This window comes from Onychostoma macrolepis, chromosome 20 (genome assembly GCF_012432095.1).
Source record: "Onychostoma macrolepis isolate SWU-2019 chromosome 20, ASM1243209v1, whole genome shotgun sequence".
Taxonomy (NCBI): Eukaryota; Metazoa; Chordata; class Actinopteri; order Cypriniformes; family Cyprinidae; genus Onychostoma; species Onychostoma macrolepis.
This window is the reverse complement of record NC_081174.1, coordinates 29645570-29672799: the sequence shown is the minus strand read 5'-3', so window position 1 is coordinate 29672799 and position 27230 is coordinate 29645570. Positions and strand designations below refer to the sequence as shown.

Sequence of the window (27230 nt, the reverse complement as noted above, 5' to 3'; positions counted from 1 at the left end):
TAACCATGAATAAAATGCTTGACCTGCCACAGGTTTCTCATAAATGCTTGATGCAGATGTCTCATGTAGCGTTTAACTGCATTAAAGTGTGGCACGCTTTGTGTGACGATACAAAATCACCCCTGAGAAATAAAGCCTGATTAGATGTAATGGTGCTGTTTGCGTTACGCGGGGCAGAGGAAGGACGACAGCATGAGAAGACGACGGCGAGAGGAAACCAGAGAGACTTTGATCTGCAGAAATATTCCCAAAGTGCTCCGCAGGCGAGTTTCTTCAAAAGTCGCAGGGTTTTGCGTGCCAAGGTGACCCGTTTCAGCGCTCGCACGCAAAACAAACCGGCTCTCCCTGGTGCTGGAATGACTGGCTCTGGTCTCAGGGCAGAAGTCTGGACACGTCAGATTAAACAGGTCACTTACCCGCAGTCCTTTCACAAACACCCTCCAGAGAAACACAGAGGGACAAAAACACACAGGCCAAGAGAAAGAGCCGGAGCAGCAGGAGCTGCGGATGTTTATTCGGCAGATAAACAGTTTTTAAAGGGAGAGCTCACAAAAATACAATTCATTCACTCACCCTCAGACTGCAGTGTGAATTTAGAATCACTTATAGTTTTTATTATTATCTTGAATCGGTTTTAAATTTGATAATTTTCTTGTTTATTTCAATTATAGTTAAAGTTTTAGTCATTTTTGTCAGTATTTTTACACACACACACACACACACACACACACACATACATACATACATATGCACACACACAGGCCCTGCGCCAGAGGAGGGGGGGGGCTTTGCCCCGAACCGAGGGGGGCGGCTGGACTTTAGTGTAGCGTGTCGTCCAACTCATTGTGTAATTGATTGCTTTTAGATGGAAAAACTGCCCATAACTCCTGGTCTAGGATCTGTATTCTTCGTAATAATAGCATAATGACATAGATTTGGCAAACAATCCAGTGTATCTTCTGCTTTGGAAAGCTTCAAATGATTTTACAATGCATTTTCGCAGACGGGAGCAAAGTAGCCAATCACAGACCTGTTTGTTGAGATATATATATATATATTAAACAATTTATTTTCCCTTTCTTCATAATTATCTGTGAAATTTACTAGCCATTTCTGAGTGAAAATTGTTTCTACACTGATATTGTTCCTCGTGTAGACTTCTGAAGCCATATGATAGCTTTTGTGTCACGAACAAACCCAAACGTCATTATTTTCAGCTCACAAATTTTATGTAAATTTGTGCACAACTTACAAATTCTATTATGTTCCTCATATAAATTTAAAATATGAGCTGAAAACAGCACAACAATCATACAGACACTTTTATGGTGTCATTTTTGTACAGAATCTGTCCACATTCACTTTCATTTAAGAAAACAGCAGTGTGAAAGTTGTTAAACATCTCTTTTTTTGTGTTATGCAGAATAAATAAAGTTTGAAACAACATGAGAGCGAGTAAATAATGACACCAAGTTCATTTTTGGCTGAACTTTCCTCTCACACTTTCTTCTGTCACACCTTTATTAGAGGAATGAAATGCTTCTGATTAACCTACGAGAACTCGAACCGAGTTTAGAAACACACAAAGCACAAATGAACCCAGTCTGGTGCAAAGAAACAGTGGCTTTGTTTTAATCATTTGTTAAAAAACAAGTTACGGTAGGTCTGCTAATTATGAGCGTTAAAGCAGCAGAACGTTCCCGACCGCAAACCAACTGACAAGCAGCTCATTAAAACTCTCCCTAACAATTACCACACAACAACAGCGGCTGCTTTACGGCCTCTCCACCAGCAAGTGCACATGTGATCGGAGTATGCTTGAAATTTTAATTAGCTAAAGCATGAAATATTTAAGAAAAAACTCCCAAGCCGTTTCCAGACTTATGTAAGAGCACTCGCAGCTTTTCTTCATGCTTTTTGTTTCTGGCGGCTGGAATGGGTTTTGATGAGAATCCTCAGATAATCTATTCCCTCAACAGATCCTCGGCTGTAATAATTAGGACACAAAGAAGAGAGGAAATTTTCACATGTCCTCATTACGCTTAAATATCCGTCTTGTACTAGAGCTTCACACTTTGTCTATTTAGCAATAAGAACATTAGAGAAGTGGACTCTAGTTCACACGACAGTTTTACAGTAGAAAATGCTGACGCACAAATTACAAATACAGGCCTGAATTAAGTTACTGTATATATATAATGCATTTCATACACAGTGGTGCTTAACTGGCATAAAAAATTAATAAAGATTACAATCAGTTCACTAGTTAATTTAAAAAGGACTGAAATGAGAGTTATGTTCATTTTAAAACACATTAAAATCAATTAGATAAAAGCGAAACACAATTAAATCAATGCAATCAGAGAACACAGATAAACATGTATTTTAATTAGGGAGACCTGCAAACATTGAATACATTTATTTTACTGCCAAACTAAACTAGCAAAGTCTAATGTTACGCTGGTTTTGCTGGAAATTCAAGATAATTGGTATATTGTTATTTACATTATAAATTTTAAACAAATTAAAAATGAAATGCACTACTGTTCAAAAGATTATTTGAACAAGATTCTTTGAAAGAAATTAATACATTTATGCGACAAGGATGCATTACTTTAACCAAAAATGACGTTATCTGCATTTATAATGTTACATAAGATTTCTATTTCAAATAAATGCTGTCCTTTTGAAATTTCTATTCATCATCTGTGAATCCTGAAAACAATGTGGTTTCCACAAAAATTTGAAGCAGAACAACAATCAGAAATGTTTCTTGAGCGCCAAATCAGTATATTAGAATGATTTCTGAAGGATCATGTGACACTGAAGACTGCAGTAATGATGCTGAAAATACAGCTTTGATCACAGAAATATATTGCATTTTACAATATATTACAAACAGCTATTTTAAATTGCAATACTATTTCAAAATATTACTTTTTTTTTTTTTTTTTTTTACTGTACTTTCAAATCAAATAAATGCAGCTTTGGTGAGTCATTATAATTAACCAAAAAAAAAAAAAAAAAAATTGTTACATTACATACATTTTAATTTAATTTAGTGTATTAAAACCAAAATAAATAAATAAATAAAATAAAAATAAAAATCTAAAACTAAAACAAAATGATTATAAAAATGAATAAAAACTGTATATAAATATTTATAATACTACAATACTATATAGTATAATATAATAATTATAATATAATATAATACTACTAATAATAAAATAATAAATAAATAATGTCAAAAACAGGAAAATTACTAATACTTTAAAAGTAAAACAAAAAATATAAAAATAAAATCTAATTTAAAATATCAACAAAAACTAATAGTACAGTATCTATGATAGTAACTGTAACTATGACAGTAACTTTAATAGTTTAGTAACAATGATGGTAAAACAATGACATAAGAAAGAAAGAAGTCAGACTGACACATTTCCATGTTTAGATCTGCTCACTCTGAACACCTACAGCAGACTGACGCTCACCTGACCAGTGTCCGGTCGTGGCTCCGGATCGATCTGTGCAGGTGTCGCTGACAGGCCGGAAGACCGTCTCCCAGCCTTTGGGAGCGTAACGCCAGTTGTGGGACTCGAGGATCAGGACTCTCTGCGTGCCGTAAGCGATCATGAAGCAGTAAACCACGTGATGGAGCTGACAGCCGTATCCACAGCCCTTATTGATGTTACACACCAGCTTACGAGCTTTACTGCAGTCCTGCGGGTTCTGAGCCACAAATCACATACGCAATTACACTTAGCACTGCATTTAGATTACATGAATTTGTATCAATATAGCATGTATACATAAAATAAAATAAAATCCAGATGAAGAAGAGAAATTACATACTGTATGCAATTACAATTAGGACTGCATTTTAGATTAAATAAATTTGTACCAATGTAGCATGTGTAAATAAATTTAAAAAAAAATCTAGAAAAAAAGAAGAGAAATGACACATAAAATAAAATAATAAATACAGACGAAGAAGAGAAATGAAATATGCAATTAAAATTATGACTGCATTTTAGATTAAATGAATTTGCATGTGCACATAAAACAAAACAAAACAAAAAACAAAACAAAATAAAAATGAATAAAATAAAAAAATAAAATAAAATAAAATAAAATAAACAAATATATAAAACAAAAAGATAAAGAAGAGAAATGACACGTAATTAAAATTAAGGCTGCATTTGAGATTAAATGAATTGGTCTTAATAAATACAATAAAATATAATAGGACTGCATTTTGGATTTAATGAATTTGTACATACTGAAATACTCTGAAATGAATGCTAAACTTCAGAAGACTGTTTTCCCACAATCCCTTCACCAGGATGCAATGCTTGTTTCCAGTGCAAACTTTCAGGTTTTATGCAACGATCTCTGATGAGTTCATAGTCTCCAGTGAGAGCTGTCTGACTTAATTATTAAATCACATTCACTGCATGTAAGCAGGATCTCAAAGAGACGAGAGAGAAACACAGACAGAGAAAGAGAGACAGAGAGGGACACAGACAGCCCTTTGGAGATTCATATAGTGAGATTGTAACAGTCCCATCTGATGTCAGAAAGGCTTGATGAGATGCTTGATGTATTAGATCAACTATTTCATTCAATATTTTTTGTCCACAGGGAAAGACTGAAGGTGAAGAAGGTGCTACAGCCATGCAAAAGCAGGGTAAAAAAAAAAAAAATAAAATAAAAATAAAATAAAATAAAATAAAATAAAATAAAATAAAATAAAATAAAATAAAATAAAATAAAATAAAATAAAATAAAATAAAATAAAATAAAAAAAACATTTGTTATTATTATTTTTTATTTTTATTTTAAGAAATATTTTTGAGCAGCAAATCAGCAATTTAGAATGATTTTTTAAGGCTTATGAGACACCGAAGACTGGAGTCATAATGCTGAAAATTCAGCTTACATCATAGGAATAAATTGCATTTTACAATATATTCACATACAAATGTCATGAATTCTGTCCATAGACTTCCATCCGACTGCCACAAGAGGTCGCCTCTTCATCATATTGACTCTCACACCACACAGACTGTTACATGTCACTCCGGACTACCGTTCCCATAATCCATTGCACTGATTACACACACACACAGCTGAATCCATTCAGACAGGCTTTATAAGCCTTGGACTTCCTCCTGCAGATCGCCGAGTATTGTCTAGCATTTATCACTCTCCTAGCGTTAGCTGCTTTACGGAGCCTAGTTTCTAGTTCTAGTTTAGTCTAGTCTTTTCATGTTGCCCTGTTTCCAGCCTGTGTTTCTTGGATTAACCCTTGTCTCGCCGCTCGGACTCTGTTTGTACCTCGTCTGGACTATTGCTCATGTATCTGGATTACCTCTGTTGTCAAGCCCTCTGGATTTTGTTCGCCGATCGATGACCTCGCCAGCCCTAGGAATACTCTTTGTCTTGCCTTATATATATATAGTATATATATATATATATATATATATATATATATATATATATATATATATATATATATATATATATATATATATACATATACATATATACACACACATATATATATATATATATATATATATACACACATACATATATACACTCACTCCTGTGAGATACTGTGTGTGTGTGTGTATATATCTATCTATCTATCTATCTATCTATCTATCTATCTATCTATCTATCTATCTATCTATCTATCTATCTATCTATCTATCTATCTATCTATCTCTGTTTGCTGATGCTCGACCCTGCCTGTGTATGACCATGTCTCTGAATAAAGCTTTGCGTATGGATCCTCATGTCTCACGTCTCATTCGCCCTGTTACAACAAAACACTTATTTTAAAGTGTAATAATATTTCACAATTTTACTGTCTTTACTGTATTTTTAATCATATAAATACAGCCTTGGTGACAAAAGAAGCCTTTCAAAAACATTAACGTATAGACCTCAAACTTTTGAATGAATGAATGAATAAATAAATAAATAAATAAAAGGCTGCTTGAAGGATCTCTCATATTAATTATAATATTACAGTACTAATCACTGCAGTTATTTGGGCAGTAATTATGATTATCATGTTACATATTTGCCAGAGATGAAGTGATTCTGTGTGTCTAGCAGGGCAAGATTTTAGCTGTCTATATTTCCCTTTAGAAACACTTTTTCATTTTTATTGTGCCATTAGAGGAAATGAGTTACGATAATCGAATTGTCTGGCAGCTCTTTCACGTTAGTGTATTTGTCTGGGGATTTTTTTTTGAGTGAAGGCTATATAGATTTTACTCTTAATCCAAATTCAATAGTGTTGGCACAGAGTTTGCTATGGCAGCAGATGAAGCACTCTCATCTCAAAAAGCCTCAAAGTGCTGCCTGAGCATAAAACTGGAGCAGCATATGCTTGCAAAAATATACCGTGACGGTACTATGGTACAGTGATGATATGGAAATCAGCCATCAGAGAGTATTTGATACATACCATGGTACTGAATGATAACCAGATTTATGAAAATAATATTAAATAAAATATTTAATAAAATAAATTCCATGAATTCAGATTTAATAAAAGAAAAGAAAAAAATAAATAAATAAATGTGTTGTTACTGTGTTACAGTATACAATGGCACTGAATGATAAAAAAAATCAAAATATTCAACAAAATAAAATAAAATAAATGCTATGTTACATGGCAATATAGTAGAGTCATTACAATTCATTAAAATAATTTTAAATAAATAAAATAAATAAATGAAAAAATAGAATAAAACCATAAAATAAAATAAAATGAAAAATAAAATAAAAAGTGGCAGGAAAGACATGTATTGTGTTACTGAATACTTTTATGTCAAACAAACTGCTGCTGAAAAAAAAAACAAACAGACTAGTTTAGCCAGGCTAACTCATGGCTTACCATCTAAACCAACTGAAAACCAGTTTAAACGAGCCAAGAGACCAGATAAACCAGCTTAAACTGGCTAGTTATGCCACAGGTACCATCTGTAATGAGCAGCTATATGTTCTGTTAAATAAAGTGGGATCTTCGGTGATTCTTTTTGGATTGACTTGACAATCTTCTTCTTGCTTCATTGCAGAAAACAAATCATGTATGATCGAGGCATACGAGTCGAGATTCAAAAGATCCCACAACATAACTTACATGAAAATATACATGAAAATGGTTAAATAAATCAATAAAAGACTGACTTAAGTTGATCTTACGCTTTGATTTTCATTAGCAGTGGTTTATAAAGAAAATCAAACTCACAAACAGCATCAATATTTCCTTTTACCAGGTTTTTAGTGCAATTAGACTGGCATGAAGTCATGGATCTCAGTATAAAGAAAACGGAGGGAAAAAAGAAACGGTACAGAGGGAATCATATCAGAAAATATATTTAATTAGTGTTGTTCCCTGAGACAAACATCTTTATTGCTTCTGCACATAATTCAGCTCTAAAGCCTAAATCGATTAGTTACTGTTCCAGAGAAGAATTTTCTCAAATCATGTCTTGGTGAGGAGAGTGTGCTGTTACTAAGTGATTACACTAGCGTAATGGACAATTATTTAAAATGAAATTACAATTTATTTATTTTTATTTAAATTCGACTTTCAAAGTCATAATTTTTAAGGCACAAATTGTTTTTCTTATGCGGCGGAAATGGGCTTCCATATATTTTTTCCATATTTTGAATTACACATTGCATTGTGTTTTAAAGGAAATGTCTAAAAACTAGATTTTTATTATTTTTTTGATTGAACTTGTTATTGACTGTTTTCAGTACTGAATGAAATATTAGACAATTTAGATTTTTAGATAGTTTTGACTAGATTTTCAACAAACTGTATGATTTGATGATATGATTCGATGATATGATTCATTTCTGGAGCACAAAGTGTGAGAGAGTAAAATGTATCATTAATGAATGTTTCCATTAAATATTAAGCATAATATTAAGATAAGAAGAAGAATAATTATTAATAATTGAGCACCAAATAAATGAGCAGCAAATCAGCATATTAAAATGATTTCTGGAGGATTATGTAACAGTGAAGACTGGAGTAATGATGCTGAAAATTCAGCTTTGATATTTCAGTAGAAAACAGTTCTTTTAAATTGTAATATTATTCCACAATTTTATAGTTTTCCCTGTATTTTAGCAAGACTAACAGCAGCAGGAAGGGTCGTTCTGTACCTGCAGGAAGGAGATCCGGTTCTGCACCAGCGTGGAAAGATCTCTGGCCTCCTTCTCTCTCCAGTCTCCTGCTCCGTCCGACTGACTGAGATCATGCAGGTCTGTCATGATGGTTCTGACAGAAACACACAGGAGATGCGTCAAACATCCTCCTCTATCAGCTGACAATGCACTGATTACCAGCGCTGGGTTGTAACATTAGAGCACGCACGTGTGCACACACACACACACACACACACACACACACACACACGTCTGGTCAGCTATCCTTGTAGGGACTCTCCATAGGTGTAATGGTTTTTATACTGTACAAACTGTATTTTCTATTGCCCTACACCAACCCCTTACAGGAAACTTTGTGCATTTTTACTTTCTCAAAAAAAAAAAAAAAAACTCATTCTGTATGATTTATGTAAAGGATAATCAACGGCTAGCTGTGCATTAAACGATTAGAATGCACGACGTGGAGGCGAAGAACCACCCGACCCACAGCGTGCTATACTAAATCATAATATCATATGAAATCATAAAAGAGCAGCATGAACATTCAGCCCAACATCTCCTTTTATGTTCCACAGAAGAAATAAAGTAATACAGGTCTGAAACATGTAAATGATGATCATTTTATTTATTGCATGAATTACTCCTTTAATAAATCAAATAATATCTCAAAAAGCTCCAAACACAATTGAGTTTTAGACACTAGTAATGAATTCTGTTAAAGCGTCATTTGCTAACTCAAACAGATGAGCATATGCTGAGTTTATGAGGAGTTTAATTATTACTTCATCAATGAGAGACTCCTCAGGGAGCCGTCCACTGGAAAACAGCACTGTGTTAAATGTGTATCGAACGCTTCTCTTTGTCAAAATGGAAAAACAGGTGTGAATGTGCTGATGGAGCGTCTGAAAGACACAGAGATAATGAGATATTGACAGCGTCTCTGTCCGTAATTAGTCTAGCAGGTGATAACTCAAAATTAAGTGCTGCTATATTTCTATTACAGCACTATTAGTGTCTGGAGCTGTTTCAAAATGATGAAACTAGAGACCTGCATCAATTCTTCATCATCCAACTCACCAAAAACAATCCTGAATGTTATTAAAGCCATCAAGAACATTCACCACTCACCCCAAAAACAGGAGTATACATAAATTATTTTTTTGCGTTAGGAACATTAAGATTTTTTTTGCATTTGACAATTAATGATATATATTTCCACAAAAATATGAAGCAGCTCAACTGTTTTCAACACTGATAATAATCAGAAATGTTTCTTGAGCATCAAATCAGCATATTAGAATGATTTCTGAAAGGTCATGTGACTCTGAAGACCGGAGTAATGACGGAATAAATTACGTTTTACAATATATAAAAAAATAAAACAGCTAACATACATATACATGTGTGTTTATATTTTTATTGTATAATTGTGTTGTACATTTATTTTAAATAATATTATATATATATATATATATATATATATATATATATATATATATATATATATATATATATATATATATATATATATATATATATATATATATACACACACACACACACACATATACAGTATATATATACACACATATACAGTATATATATATATACATATACAGTATATACAGTATATATATACATATACAGTATATACAGTATATATATATATACATATACAGTATATATATATATATATATATATATATATATATATATATATATATATATACACACACACACACACACACACACACACATATACAGTATATATATATATATATATATACACATATACAGTATATATACATATACAGTGTATATATATATATATATACACACACACACACACACACACACACACATACACATATACACATATACACACACACACACACACACACAGTATCTCACAGAAGTGAGTACACCCCTCACATTTTTGTGAATATTTTATTATATCTTTTCATGTGACAACACTGAAGAAATGACACTTAGCTACAATGTAAAGTAGTGAGTGTACAGCTTGTATAAGAGTGTAAATTTGCTGTCCCCTCAAAATAACTCAACACACAGCCATTAATGTCTAAACCGCTGGCCACAAAAGTGAGTACACCCCTAAGTGAAAATGTCCAAATTGGGCCCAAAGTGTCAATATTTTGTGTGGCCACCATTATTTTCCAGTACTGCCTTAACCCTCTTGGGCATGGAGTTCACCAGAGCTTCACAGGTTGCCACTGGAGTCCTCTTCCACTCCTCCATGACGACATCACGGAGCTGGTGGATGTTAGAGACCTTGCGCTCCTCCACCTTCCGTTTGAGGATACCCCACAGATACTCAATAGGGTTTAGGTCCATCACCTTTACCCTCAGCTTCTTTAGCAAGGCAGTGGTCGTCTTGGAGGTGTGTTTGGGGTCGTTATCATGTAGGACTACTGCCCTGCGGCCCAGTCTCCGAAGGGAGGGGATCATGCTCTGCTTCAGTATGTCACAGTACGTGTTAGCATTCATGGTTCCCTCAATGAACTGTAGCTCCCCAGTGTCGGCAGCACTCATGCAGCCCCAGACCATGACACTCCCACCACCATGCTTGACTGCAGGCAAGACACACTTATCTTTGTACTCCTCACCTGGTTGCCGCCACACACGCTTGACACCATCTGAACCAAATAAGTTTATCTTGGTTTCATCAGACCACAGGACATGGTTCCAGTAATCCATGTCCTTAGTCTGCTTGTCTTCAGCAAACTGTTTGCGGGCTTTCTTGTGCATCATCTTTAGAAGAGGCTTCCTTCTGGGACGACAGCCATGCAGACCAATTTGATGCAGTGTGCGGCGTATGGTCTGAGCACTGACAGGCCAACCCCCCACCCCTTCAACCTCTGCAGCAATGCTGGCAGCACTCATACATCTATTTCCCAAACACAAACTCTGGATATGACGCTGAGAACGTGCACACAACTTCTTTGGTCGACCATGGCGAAGCCTGTTCTGAGTGGAACCTGTCCTGTTAAACCGCTGTATGGTCTTGGCCACCGTGCTGCTGCTCAGTTTCAGGGTCTTGGCAATCTTCTTATAGCCTACGCCATTCTTTATGTAGAGCAACAATTATTTTTTTCAGATCTTCAGAGAGTTCTTTGCCATGAGGTGCCATGTTGAACTTCCAGTGACCAGTATGAGAGAGTGAGAGCGATAACACCAAATTTAACACACCTGCTCCCCATTCACACCTGAGACCTTGTACCACTAACGAGTCACATGACACCGGGGAGAGAAAATGGCTAATTGGGCCCAATTTAGACCTTTTCACTTAGGGGTGTACTCGGCCTTTTGGCTAAGATCAAGTGTAGTATCTGTTCTTATCAGTTTAATACCTTTGATACCATGACTAAGGTGCCCTTGAGCAAGGCACCGAACTCCTGCTCCGGGTGTGTGTTCACTGTGTCTCTGTGTGTGTGCATTTGTTCACTACTCACTGCTGTGTGTGTGCACTTGGATGGTTTAAATGCAGAGCACCAATTTCGAGTATGGGTCACCATACTTGACAATATGTCACGACTTAACTTAAGTTTTGTGGCCAGTGGTTTAGACATTAATGGCTGTGTGTTGAGTTATTTTGAGGGGACAGCAAATTTACACTGTTATACAAGCTGTACACTCACTACTTTACATTGTAGCAAAGTGTCATTTCTTCAGTGTTGTCACATGAAAAGATATAAAAGATATATAGATATATTAAACAAATCTTAATACTTTGAAAAATAGGCTTCATGTTCTTTATATAAAATGCAGTCTTCATTATTGTTTTGACTATGTCAAAATATGACCTAAATATGCTTTGAGAGAGATATAAATTGTTTCTCCAAGATAATAAGGTTAAATGAGAGCAAGTGAAGACTCAGCATGCCTCATTTGTCTCCCTTTTAATTTCTCCTAAAGAAGTAAAGACAAAACTTGAATGAAACCTCGACCTCCCCTGAGGAACAAAAGAGCATCAGTGAGCAACAGCATGATCATACTGTGAGTATCTGACCTCTGTTGATGGCCGAGGTCCTGCAGCAGCGTCTCAGTGTGTTTCTGTCTGTCTGACGGCTCCACGTGACTCAGCTTCTGTATCTCGCTGCGAATAAAGTACCACAGCTCTTTCACTCCGTTCTCCACCTTCCTCCGCAGTTCCTCCTGTTCTCGACCCGGACCAACTGACAAAGAGAAGAGAGATGCAAAAGTGCTTTAATTAGGAAATAATGTCTTAAAGGCTGTGAAGATGATCACAACGAAACGGCCTCAGTACACAATGTATCTAGTTGACTTACCAGCTATTACTGTTGATGTGTGTTTTATATAAAAAAAGATGGCAAATAGATTGGCAATAGTCTGTGAGTTCTTAAAGAAAATATAAAAGGTTGCAATTGCTGTCGATCTTCCCTACAGATTTCGACTGTCCTCTTTATGATTCTGCTTTCACTCGTCTCTCGCTCAACACTTCTCTGCCTACTTCTTTTGCTCTTATGTAATAAGTCCATTTCAGTGCTTTTCAAGAAACCCCTGGGTATAATCTCTCCGGGACGGGTGACCCTGAATGAAGGCTCCGTTCCAAATCCTAGTGAGCTGCCCTGCTGTATGCTGTATACATGGGCAGCATCCTAACTGAGATGGAACCTCAGAAGTGACTCATTTAGATGCTCTGCATACAGAAGGACTTACAAATGTCGTTACCAAGCTAACAATGTGATGCTATACTAAGCATGAAAATACTGAAATATTGGGTTAGATTATTATAAAATATATTTTACGTTATATTATTAACTATTATATTTGTAGTTTTATAATTTAGACTTATAAAGACTAGTTTATTTATTTAGGCAAAATATATATTATATATGTACTGTAAATATCAGTGGTGTCACTGATATATACTCACAGGAACTCAGTTTTTTTTTAATCAAATGCAAATTCATGTCCCAGTCACATTTTCTTGGCTAAACATTAGTTACACTATCAGAAGAAGAAAAAACAACAAAACATTGACAATGTAATCAATATTCTATTTATTAAAGCCAAGTATAAAACTCATCAAGTTAGTGTTTTTAAGCATATTACATTTATTCCATCATAATAACTCAAGGCAGTAACAATTTAAACAATATATTTTATTTTGTGAACTAATTTCTTTTAATAGTTAACTTTCAACTATTTGAAAGCTCAAAGCTCGCTAAATATGTTTTCAGGCCATTTCAAGTGTGCGAGTTGTATACTTTTTTAAATTAGTCTTCCCATTAACGCCATTATATTCAGACTGATTCATGAACGAGGAACGCGCAATCGCATGAACCAATCACAGCCGATCATAACCAGTCATATCTATCTATCTATCTATCTATCTATCTATCTATCTATCTATCTATCTATCTATCTATCTATCTATCTATCTATCTATCTATCTATCTATCTATCTATCTATCTATCAGTAAACACGCGTATTTGATACATTTCAAATATTTTAATTATTCTTATTTACTCTTACTTGGTTTTTAGTATCAAATGAAATAGTATAATTGTCATTTAATAGTTTCGAAATATTACAAACAAATCTCTAAATTTGAGAAAGATATAGTATATATTCCTTTGTACATTTAGAAATTTGTTAAAGGGGGTCATATGCGATTTCTTGTTTTCCTTTTCTTTAGTGTGTTATGTAGCTGTTTGTGCATGTATACGATCTGCAGAGTTACAAAGCTCAAAGTCTCCCACAAAAGGATTTCTACTATCTAAAAGAGAAGGCTGATCCAGACCGGGCTAAAACACCTCATTAAAACACAGATTGTCAACACTATGACAATCTGGCGCTTCTGAATCAGCGACTGTAAGTGTGTTTTGTTATTAGTTTAAGTATTGACTGTTCAAATGCGGACTTATGCGCAGTGCAGAGTAACGCGTTGTGTGTGTGTGTGTGTGAGAGAGAGAGAGATAGAGAGAGAGGGTCACATCACAGTGGAGTCAACTGTCTTAACCGTGGCTTGTGTTCTGCAAATACAAACGAGCATCATCACTGTGTCTGTCACGCAACACTGTATCCCTTTCGGGCTTGAACTGATGGTAAAACTAAGGACATTATTAACTGTCTTTATATTTACTTTGAAAGCTGAAGCTCGCGATTATGGTAAGGGATGCTACATTTCCGACGCGTGCTTGTGGTGTTCTGCCAATCACAATGCACTGTGTCAGCTGGCCAATCAGAGCAGACTGCGCTTGTCATAAGGAGTGGCTTTGTTGAAAACGACGCGTTTGAGAGAGGCAGGGCATAGAGGAACTACAATAATGTACAGTATTTGAAAAATAATGTGTTTTTTGAACATTAAAACATGTCAACATATTCTGTTACACCAAACACACAAAATAATGATATTTAAAACAGCATCATATGATCCCTTTAAAATCATAAAACTACAAATCAGGGTTTTATTAACTAAAACTAAAACCATGAAAAATATGTTTATCGAAATGAAATAAAGTTGAACTGAAACAAAATAATAATAAAAATTAGTAAAAATGCATAGACTTTAAAAATAAGAATAAAAACGTATTACATGCTGTTCATACTGTAGATACAAGTACATATAACTAACGCAAATGCTGTTCTAGTCTAGTGAAGAATCATTCAAATAAGTACTATGGCTGTGGCTGTGAGGCTCAGGTGCTGTAGGTGAGCAGCTTTCTCCACTAATCCTGCTCTCATTACAGCAGAGGTGACCTGAGTGAGACGCACAGCATCTATCTGTCTTTTATAGGGGTCAGAACACGACGTGAAACAGCGCCAGAGAGACAGGCTCTTTAAGGATGATTCTTATACATCTGTGACCTGTGCTCTTCTGGCCTGAGGTGACGATGCTGCTGCTGCTGATGTTGGTAGTTATTTCTGGCAGATCCTGCAGCAAGGATATTTCCCCGACCCTGAACCGTTCGCTAGCCATGATTATGCATGCAAAGACTTGAATACACACACAAACATGTGCAAACATTCAAACTCTACCTACACAATGACTCATGCTGTTGTGCTTGTTAGACCTACATCAATCTGCAAGTCTAAATCAAATAAAAAAACTATTTTTTATGTTAAAATGCATTATTGTATCCCAGTTTCATATGTAACTGTAAGTAAGACATTACATATTCCTTAGAAAATGTCATATTCTCGCCAACGCTCAGGTCTTAATTTTACACCCTGGGTGGAACTGCAGGGGTCTGGAGAGCAGTTTATGCATTTTGAGATTTATATTTGAATGAAAGCAATCCAGCCTAATTTGAGGAAACAAACTGCTACTGATGATGCATATTTTGTTATATCTGTCACAAAATACTCCCTTGCTGTTTGACAAAGGAAATTAAATTCTACACTCTTAAAAGTGCTGGGTTATTTCTGTAAACACATTGTTGGGTTAATTGTGCTGAGTCATAATTCTGGGTTGTTTGCGGTACTGTAAACACATAGTTGGGTTGTTAGTGCTGGGTCAAATGACTGCAAGGGGTTCTTTCACCACTGAACACCTGGGTTGGGTTATTTTGACCCAACCGGTTTGTTTATTTTTCCTCTTCATCGAATTTTCTGGGTTCTTCACTCGTCTCATCGTCAGACGGTCAAGCAGCTCGCAGCAAGCAGGATTATAAGGTATATTAATATGATAATATGATTACTTACCTCTATTTTTATAAGCTGTGGTGAGAGCACACTGATTTCACGGTTAATGTGATATTTGATCTGTCGCTGTGCGGGTTAAAGTTAGCGTTATTCTGTGAATGTAGTAACGTTAGCCGCCTACATTTTTTGTTGACAAAAAAAGACCTCAGCAATCTCTTTATCGTTATATAAAAGTTATAAATATAGGCTATATATTAGTTATGTGTGTGTGAGTGTGAGCGAGCGTGCGTGCGTGCGCAAAGTTTTATATTTTAACGCCTCATGAAAAAGGTATGAACTATCCTTAGGTCAGAAATACAGGGGTAAGTTCAGTTAACTTACTGTCTGTGTAACGTTTCTGTGTGGCTTTGTAATGTTTTGTCATAATTAGATCTTTTCGTACTAAAATTTATCTTTTAAGGTCTTTTTTTTCCAAGTAAATGTCTGCGACGTGCCGAATCCAACAATAACTTATTTTCGCGCTCTTTTTCCTCAGGTAACTTTAGCTGCATTAGCTACCCTTAACGTTAAACCACAATATTGCAGGTATGTAATATTATTCTTAAATGGTATGTAATATTCTTAAATATTTTACTTAAAATGTTGTCTAAAGTTAGACTTAATCTCTCATGGTGTTTGAGGTCCTTCTTCCTCTGTTTTAGTGAATGCTTTTGTTGCTTTAATCAGAACACAAGTTTATCCAGGTTAACAGTAAGTTAGAGAGGCTTACTATGCGTCCCAATGTGCATACTATCCATCCTAAATTCTATGTGATAGTAGTAATTTTCAATACTATTTAGGGCAGATAGGGTGGATAGTATGCACATTGGGACGCAGGGCATGTAATGTGTTCTTTATATGTTACTGTTAGAAATAACAATTTGTATTTGAGATTGATGAATAATAGGCAGATCACTGGATTTCCAGGCTGGCATACTGTATGGTTTTGCTAGCTTTTAACCCAGTTTTTCATCCTTATTTTACAGAATTTGTTTTGCCTCCCAAAAAAATTTGAGAAATGGTGGATTCGCAGTATGGGTCTACAAGCATCCCAGAAATCTTGAAGGAGTTCCCAGGCTTCTAGAAAAACTTGGCATGGTAAGAAATAATTTAGATTTTATGGTTTCGTTTACAGAAATTTGAAATGGTTAAATTGTTAGTGGGGTTATGCATATAGACGATAGTATAGTGTATTGACGATAGTCAGAGATATCGCTGAGAGCTGATGTCTCTGTCGATAGTCAAGGCGATATTACAGGAGCTGCCCCACATCTTTAAAATTTGAGCACATTGTTTTCTGTGAGTGTACACAGCAGCAGCACCTTTGCCAGAACGTCACTAACATCACTAACATCTTTGATTGTGAGATCAGTTTCACAGCTTGCACTGTATTATTCTTATGGTTTAGATGCTAAAAGGGAGAGTGCTTTCAAAGTCCTGCCCGCTCTGCTTCCCAATCAATATTCAAGAACGGAGGAAAGGTCTTCAGACCCACAACCACAGAATCCTGGAAGTCATTCATCTGACGTAAAACCTGTAAGTTTCTTTTACTTTTTCTACTCTATACACAGTAGGGTACAACGGGGCTAAAGGCCCACCTTAAGAAAAAATGTGGTATTCACTGCGCTGCGCAATTAAAATGTATAATTGTCAAAAAAAAAAAAAAAGTTGTATTGAACATTAATGGAGCAACAGATTTTGTGTGAAAATAAATCATTCAAGTTGTTTATTTTGTTTAAAAATCTTATAAATGTATGAGGTGACAAAGGGGGCCTTTTACCCCACACACGGGGCTCACGGTATTGATACAAATACTGTTTTTTTTTTAATAATGTCTAAGTTAATACTTGTTAAAAACAATCACTTTAGCAAAGTTTGTTCTGTTTTCTGCTTAATTAAAAAAAAAAAAAGAAAAGAAAAAAGGTGGTCAATAAATATAGGCCTACTGTCATTAAAATATGTTAATATAAAAAAATATATTTTAAAATACAGAAATAAAGTCATTTTAATAAGTAAAGATTCTGAAAGTATTGAAGGAGATTCAATAATAATTGAAAATATATTTACAGTAGTAGGCTAACAACAAATTATATTTTATTATATGATAAATATCCTGTTTTTAAATATGATGGTTTAATTTTAAACATTGTGATTATCTTTAATATGGACACATACATAATATATATGATATTTATAACAACATAATATATGATATTTACCATCTGAATCTAACCATGTCATGTGAACAAATGGAAAAGTCAGCCATCTATTAATTATCATGTTAATTACTGCGCCTTTAGCCCCAACAGCAGGGGCGCTTTTTACCCCAAATACATACTTTTACATATTCTTTCTTTATTTAAAAACTGTTGCTTTAATTATCTTAAGCAAAACTGAAAATCATAAAGAAGGCCTTTGTCTCAAAATATATGCATTATTTTTAGCGATTCTCATTTGCTACTTAAATCTACAACATTTTAAAAAACATAGAATATAAGATCAAGTAAGCACAGAATCAACTTTGCACTGCTGCGTGTGATCGCGTCAAAGATCAGACAAATAAAATCGTGCATGTTGAAAAGCGAATGTTTTGCAAAGTGCTACGCCATGTTTTTGTGCCATCTAGTGGTTTAGATGAAAATAATATCAAAGGTGCCTTTGACCCCAGGGCGCCTTTAGCCCCGTTGTACCCTACTGTGCAAAAGTTTTAGGCCACTATTATTTTCAACAGTTAAAAATGGTTTTAAGTCAGTTATTTCTATCTTTCATTTTGTCATTAATTGTAATAATCCAGTGAATGTCTGACAACAACCAGTGCTCCACACAGATCGGATCTGATCATCATCGAGTCTGTCTGGAATGACATGAAGAAACTGAGACAAACTAAATCCAAAAGAACTGTGGCAACATCTCCAAGACGCTTCAAGAACCTACCTGCAAACCTACAGTACTGTTAAAAGTTTTAGACACTTGTGAAAAAATGCTGTAAAATGAGGATGCTGTCAAAAATAATGTCATAAATAGATTTTCTTTATCAATTAACTTCTATTAACTAAATTAAATCAACATTTGGTGTGATCATCCTTTAAATTTAAAGCAGCTTTTGCCCTCGGTGCACTTGAGCAGAGTTTCTCAGGAGCTTTGCAGGAGGTTTCTTGAAGCATTTTGGAGATGTTGCCACAGTTGTTCTGGATTTAGTCTGTCTCAGTTTATTCTGTTTCTTCATGTCATTCCAATCCAGACAGACTGGATGATGACCAGATCAGATCAAACAAAAATGTCACTGGATTATTACAATTAATTGCAAAATTAATTAATTTTTATTTAGCTGGCTAAAATACTAGTGGCCTAAAACCTTTGCACAGTACTATATATATATATATATACTGGGGGTTTTAAATACCCCATAATTTATGCCATGTTGGTTGGATGAAATTTAGGTAGACAACCAAGAAGTGCCAGTAAGCAGAAAGAAACCTAAATCAGTAACACAATAAATATTTAGTTTGAGCAACCTTTACCAGACCCAGTTCACAGGAAAACCCTGATGGTTTGGCTGATTTCCATAAAATACACTTAAACGTTATTTATTTAAGTCAACTTAAATGTTACAACTTGTAAAAATGTAAGTTATGTTGCAAGACTAAGTGTCGTGTAATTAACAGGTGGGGACCAACACGGTGATGCATTCCTGCACATTTTGTGCCTTGGTGACGAGACAACGACCTCCCACACCTTCACCATTGTTTCAGGCATGCCATTGAAACAGACTTGTTGCTTGAGGCTGTTTATCTTTTTCAAGTCCTTTTTTGTGCTTGATGTTAGCTACACTAACATCTTCCTTCCTGGGGATTTCTCCAGCATGCAGTATATCATATTGATGGACATGAGTCTTCATGTGTGAAGTATTTGAGGGCAACAGTTTTTTCTGGCCACTTGTAACGTTTTAATTTTTTGTCACATGTATTGTCTGTTGTAGGTCTCTTTGTTTGGCTTAGGTTTAATGGCACAATGTTTGGACTGATTCTCATGTGGCAATAATCAATTTTATAGTGTTATGATGCTGCAATGTTGACAAAGAATAGGAATCTACAGTACCTAGTTTACAAATTTTTGTTTTTTAAAGAAACTGATCTACAAAAAAACATTTTATTTGTGTCTGTAGGGATTGGGTGTAATGTGTAACAGTATAGCACCCATTCAAAAAAATCTTTAAAAAGAAATGTGAAAACTCATTAAATTGATATTTACAGTTGCATTTTTTGTGTTGTGTAATTGTATTACAGAAAAATAATAATTTTACATTTCTTTGTGATTGTTATTTATTATTATTATTAGTAATATTGGTAAATATAAACGTAGCAAGGCAATGAGACAACAAATAACCCAATGTTTGGGTAATGTTTAACCTAGCAACACAGTTAACCTGACCCACTGGTTGGGTTAAATAAACAACCCAGCATTCTGGGTCAAATGGTCAAATTCTGTCCCATAGTTACCCAGCGGCTGGGTTAAGGTTGGGTTATTTTTTAACCCAGCCTTTTTAGAAATGTGGGAAAAAACAAAAAAACAAATTCGATCGATTAAAAGGCTTAAACTCTTCTGATTGTACAGTAGGAAGCAAACTTATAGTCAGAAAGCATGAATAATTGTGTTAATTTATAAACATTTTGTCCAATTGCATTACATTAATAAATAGAACTGACAGCCATTATACATTTAAAATGCAGAATTTTAAGAAATTATATATATACACAATTCAACTTTGATCACAGGAATAAATTACATTTTACAATATATTCAAATAGAAAACATCAGTTGTAATAATATTTCACATTATTTTTGACTTTACTGTATTTTTTTTAGCAAACAACTGAGCATAAGATACTAAAAACATTATTAAAACGATTAAAATTTTTTGCCAACCCCAAACTTTTGAACTGCAGTGTAAATTAGACAAATTTAAAAGTTACATAAACTTAATTTTGTAGATTGTACTGAGAATGTAAGTGTATTTATATCTTACTGAACTGGCAGATTCTCCATTTGCTTTTTTAATTTTTACTTAAAATAAGTTAAAATAAAAACACGTTCATATTAAATATTAAAGATGCATTGTCTAAACAAAAATCTCTTTAGTGTTTATCCGACCGATGGAAGACTATGAGTGTTTGGATTATGTGTATGGAAAGGTTTTGTTAGGGTCCAGAAATAGAGACTCAGTCCTGATGATCTCCTCTCTTACCGTCTCCAGATAATCTCTGAAAGCTGTGGATCTTCTGTTTGGCTCGGCTTAGCTGTTCCTCAAGAGACCGCAGTCTTCCTGATGATATTGGCCCATCCGACTGTCCTTCCGGAATCCTGCAAAACACACATGGTTTGTTAGCGAACTCCTTCCGCAGCTTAAAGCGTTTGCAAACTCGCAGCGTCTACGAAGAAAGCAATCAGTCCGCCAACGCTGCGTAAACAAACGCAAAACTACAAGCTCTAAATGTTGATTCACTGGAGCCTGATTACCAATTGGCCATGAATAAAATAATCATAAATGTCTGCTGTGATGTTCAATAGCATTTAGTGTGCTGCATAAATTTGCTGCTAACATTCGTCTAAAGCATAATTGCTAATTACAGTTTGACTGTTCGTTTCTATTCAGCTGATTTAGATGAAATCACCCCTTAACTAATGAGCCTTTGGGAAACTCTGCATGACACCAACAACTGCTCATTTAACATAGCATATTATCATATTGGCCTTATGTTATTACTCAATGTTTACTGAATATTTCCATTTGATTTCCATGCGACGGTAAACGGGTCAATATCCGTCCAAGTGCTGAAACCACTGAATAGATCGTTTAATATGGTAATCATGCATTAATATTAATACCGCTGCCGGATGCATATGCATGAGGGTCTATATGCAAAGGAACAAAGATTAGCGTGGAGAAATCAATAGAGCATGTTAGCACAATTTTCAAGAGTGGAGGAGGGAATACTAATTGATTCAAAAGATGCAAAAAGGCTTTAATTTTAAAGCAAATAACAAAAACAACCACGAGTGCTGAGAAAACCAAAAGAAAAAACTTTTATTCAGCAAGGATGCATTAAATTGAATAAATGTGACCGTAAATACATTTATTATGTTGCATAAGATTTCTATTTCAAATAAATACAGTTTTTTTAAACTTTCTATTCATCAAAAAACCCTGAAATAAGAAATGTATCATGATTTTCACAGAAATATTACCTGTTTCCATCATTGATAATAATCAGAAATGTTTCTTGAGCAGCAAATCAGTATGTTACTGTAGAATGATTTCTAAAGGACCATGACACTGAAGACTGGAGTAATGATGCTGAAAATTCAGCTTTGATCAGGAATAAATGACATTTTAACATTTCACAATATTACTGTTTTTACTGTATTTTTTGTTTAGTGGATGTGTGAAATACACAACATTTTGAAAGTATAGCCTCAGTTTTTGAGACTTTTGAGAAACTCCTTTGATCTGAGAAAAAAAAAAAAAAAGTTATGTGGCATGAAATACAATCTGTAAAGAAAGCTATAATGAATAACTAGATTAAGGTTTCTCGAGGCTACAGCAATATTATCCCAAACAACCTTCCAATTAGATTCAGATTACAAAAGTTCCAGGTCTTTAATGCAATAAACATCCAATTAAGATTTAATAGGAACATTCTAATATTTTATCATATAATTCAGATGCCTCAGACTTCATGAAGGCAAATGGAGAGCCGTTTTGCTTTAAGCGAAGCACATAACTGTAAAGTAAAAGAAAAATGAACACCCTGGCAGATTAAATTGGCCTTTCAAGTCCTGAAATGAACGAATAGACCCACATTCCATAACATCTGAATTATGCCTCTCTAACTGCAGTTTGTAAAAGAAGTAGGTCGGCCCGCTGTAAGCAGCTTTGCATCATGATAAAGAGCTATAGAATCCAGTTCATTATATAAACACCTGCGGATACTAATGAGCTCATGTTAGTCATTTACATTATGACTGTAAACTAAGTATAGAGACAGTTAAAAGGATAGTTCACCAAAAAAAAAATAATAATTTACTCACCCACAAAACCTGTATGAATTTCTTCTGTTGAATGCAAAAGAAGATATCTTGAAAATGTGGGTAACTGGACAGTTGATGATCTCCACATTGACTTCCATAGTATTTTTTTTCTCTCCATACAATGGAAGTAAATGGCTACAATCAACTTTTCAGTTACCAACATTCTTTAAAATATCTTCTTTTGTGTTCAACAGAAGAAACAAACTCACACAAGTTTGGAACTTGAGGGTGAGAAAATATGACACAATATAAATTTTGGGGTGTACTATCCCTTTAAATATTTAGGAAACCACCAAAGACTAAATTATTCGGACTGCACAGCAAGAGCGGAAAAAGAGAAATCGGGAAGCTTGTGGCCCTCAGGTGTTTGCAGCGAAGCTCTTTTCCCTTCGGCCCCTGAAAGTTCCTCTAGAGATTACACAAGGACCCTATCAGCTCCCGTCTGGTACCGACTGCTAGATACTCAAAATACACTTCAAAGAGCGCAGATGGTTCAGCGTTCAAGGCTGCAAATATATATCTGCAATACATGCAAATGGGAACTAATATATATATATATATATATATATATATATATATATATATATATATATATATATATTTATATTTATAAATGTATGCAAATTAAAAGTGCCTGAGGACTATTGAATTTAAGTATAAATGAAACATGTTATTAGAGCGCAGAAAAGCTCAGTTCAATTCCATCTAACGAGTGCAAGACACAAGCATTAGAGGGGCAGAACTTCAGAACTGCTGATGGAGAGCAAAACAGAGTCTGATACAGGAGGAAACGGCGGCCAAATGACATTACAGTGAGTGAATTACTGTCAGTCACTGCCGCATTCAGTGCTCCGAGAGGAAATTACATGGGTTGCGAGATTAGTCAGAAGATGATGATGGAGGCCGAAGCCTCAAGATCACACAGACACAGCGATGAAAACGCGGTAAGAAGATCTGAATACTGCGAAATGAATACGAACAAACCTCTAATCTTATGGTAAGTGTGCTGTTACTTTTTTAAGCAATCAGACTGAAAGTTTTCACCTGCTGGATGATGAAATACATGGAAAAATCCCACAGACTTACATTGAAAGAGGAACCCGAGCCATATCTACAAACCAGAATGCCACAGAGACCTGAAGAGGGACTCTTTTCAATGGCACCAGTAAGAAAACACTCTGAATACCATATTAACTGCATATCAACATGTTAAAATCATCCAGAACACCCTAGAAACTGCATAGCAACATGTTACAACCATCCAGAACACCCTAGCGACTGCATAACAACATTATAATCATCCAGAACAACTATCTAGCAACTATATAACAATGCAACAACAATCCAGAACACACAAGCAAAAACATAGCAACATGTTACAACCATCCAGAACACCCTAGCAACTGTAAAGCAAGGTTACAACCCAAACATCCAAGAAACTGCGTAGCAACATTACAACAATCCAGAACACACAGGCAACTGCATAGCAACATGTTACAACTATCCAGAACACCCTAGCAACTGTAAAGCAGGTGTTGTAGAACAGTGCGGGTCCTTTAAGAGCAACTCCGTATTCAGGGTGGGTGAGATAGAGCGGGAGCGTGAGAGAGAGAGAGAGGGGAGCGCGAGTACAGCGAAAAGAGACGGAATGGATATGTAGAGACGGGACGTGTTGTTACGGCCGGGGCACAGTTACGGCTATAAAGTTAATCACCGTGCAACTATTGTGAACAATAAATCCTCTGACAAAACCAAGTTGTCATTCATTCGCTCACTGGCTGCAGACAGAAGGGAAAGGGAGTTAACCCCGAAGTGTAGATTAAAAAGCTAACTTACTTCGTCCCTAGGGCAGTAAACAAGTCTCACCTGTTATCTCCGACCACGGTCAGGGACAGAGCAGGAAGGGTTAACACAGGGTTACAACCCAAACATCCAAGAAACTGCGTAGCAACATTACAACAATCCGGAACACACAAGCAACTGCATAGCAACATGTTACAACCATCCAGAACACTCTAGAAACAGTGTACCAATGAGTAACAATCATTCAGAACACCCGAGTAACTTGCATAGCAACATTACGATCATCCAGAACACCCTAGCAACTGTATAGCAATGCTACAGCCATTCAGAGCATCCTAGCAACTGCATAGCAACATGCTAAAACCATTCAGAACACCCTAGCAACTGAATAGTAACATTACAACCATTCAGAACACCTATAACAAGCCACCTATAACATCCTAGCAACCACACAGTAATGTGTTAAAAGCACCAGAACACCGTAACAACCGTATGACAATTCCCTGGCAATCATCTTAAATGTCGTGTCAACACAAAACTAAATACGCTGCAATGTAGGTGAACTTTTCTGCTGATGTCAAAATCTGGCTGCGCATACTAAGTGCAGCGGATGATATTGTTAATCATAAGAGACCTTTTAGTGAAGAGAAGCCATTTCATTTTCTGTGTTTGTTGTGTGTGTTTTTGGCAAATGCCACTATGAAGAATGTCTGTGGCTGAATATTTTCCAGAGCTCGGTGGCAATTTTAATTGCACATGCTATTGACAGAAAGCACACATATCCCCAGCCAGACTGAGGGTGTGAGCGCTGAGTCTCTATGAAACAAATCAACGTTATGATGTGTGGAGAAAGCTTCATAATAACGCATCACCCCCACCCCACACAGGCCGTTGTCAAAGACCATTCCATTTCACATCAGCAAAGGCTGCAAACATTTTATTGCTTAGAGCATCAATTCCCATGTTAATGTATCTATTCAGTAGGTTTTTTACCATCACTTTATGATAGTAGTATGTGCATGAATAAATTACATAAAACACTAAAGTGCCTTCAGTGCTTTGTTGAGGATATTCATTTAAGAAATGTTTTGTTATTTTTAGGAGAAATGAGAGGTTCTCAACAACTGGTTCAATATGCACTCTCAGAGATAAAGGCACAAAAGCTGTCACTGGGGCAGCACCTTTTCAAAAGGTACACTTTTGTACCTATTAGGTTCAAATATGTACACTTTAAGTACTAATATGTACCTTTAAGGTACCAAAATGGACCCTTTAGGTACAAACATGTACCTTTTGAAAAGGTACCGCCCCAGTGACAGCTTTTGTACCTTTATTTCTGAGAGTGTGGGTGCAGTAATGCAGACTTTACATTTATATATATTATTGTTTTTCAAAATAAATATACAATAAAAAATATAAAAACATATAGACACATAACAGAAAAGATAAATTATAATAATAAAATACCAAGGGCGTAGGTTTGATTTTGACATTGGTGGGGACATAACAGCATAAACAAAAGTGCATCAAACTGTATCTGTATTATTCATCTTATGTTTCCTCTTAAGGTATAAATTTATTATTATTATTATTTTTATTTTTATAAATTTTTTTGTTAACCTGGCAACACATCCCTTCCAAAAATTAACCGTGGTTTCATTTAAAAAAAAAATTAAAAATTAAATATCACCATGGTTACTATAGTTAAACCACGGTAACCACAAATTAACCATGGTTTTGCTACACTAACCATAGTTAAACCTGGGTAAAAACTGTGGTTACACAAATGGTACAATACGTCAAAAGAAAAAAAAAAAAAAAAACCATGGTTAGGCTACTACAATTTTACAATTGCATTTTTATTTTTACAATTTTACAAACCATTTGCATCTGTGTATACTTTCTGTCTTTCTTTTTGTTTTTATAACTGTACTGCACCTTAATGGTTTGATGTTTTGTAGGCTGCTGTTTAATGAAAAAAGAAAGAAAGAATCAGTAAAAAAGATTTGCAATACACACCCTGAAGTTTGTATTTGAATCAAATGATTCGTGAACCGATCTAAGTCAAAAGATTCACGATCTGCGCTCCAAAGTCCCGATCTAAATAATGATTCACGAAGCTGCCAAGTTCCAATCTAAATGAAATGATTTGCGATTCACGCTTTGAAGTCTCGATCCGACACGGAGTTTGGAAAAGCTCAGTTTCAAGGATGTACTTTTCTAGCATATTTACTTTAACTTCTCAGGTAATATCAATGGTATGACCTATTTCATATGCGGTTTCAGAACAGTAGTTACATATATTTAATTGTTTGATCAAAAATGATTGCTAAGGACAGTTTAGTAGGCTAGTCGCTGCATACTGGTAGGGACAAGTCCCTAGCGGGTGTCTAATTAATATCATTTATTTTATATTATATGTTCTCGTAATAATATACATTATTTATGTTTTTATATTTTTATTGTC

General features: G+C 35.1%; 1 protein-coding gene and 1 pseudogene across 5 annotated transcripts in view; one reads left to right on the top strand and one right to left on the bottom strand.

Moving 5' to 3' along the window:
• The window catches only part of fut8b (fucosyltransferase 8b (alpha (1,6) fucosyltransferase)), a 90155-nt gene that overhangs the window by 8729 nt on the left and 54196 nt on the right, over positions 1–27230 (bottom strand). For 4 of the 5 annotated variants that reach the window (XM_058755432.1, XM_058755429.1, XM_058755431.1 and 1 more), the window contains 4 exons: positions 21117–21232; positions 12230–12395; positions 8200–8314; positions 3495–3732 (listed from right to left, as the gene is read on the bottom strand). In XM_058755432.1, coding sequence (XP_058611415.1) covers positions 3495–3732; positions 8200–8314; positions 12230–12395; positions 21117–21232 — 635 coding nt within the window. Of the gene's footprint in view, positions 1–3494; positions 3733–8199; positions 8315–12229; positions 12396–15892; positions 16325–21116; positions 21233–27230 lie in introns of those variants that run through there. The other variant, XM_058755433.1, reaches the window with a different exon arrangement.
• On the top strand, positions 11515–11617 carry LOC131527828 (U2 spliceosomal RNA; annotated as a pseudogene).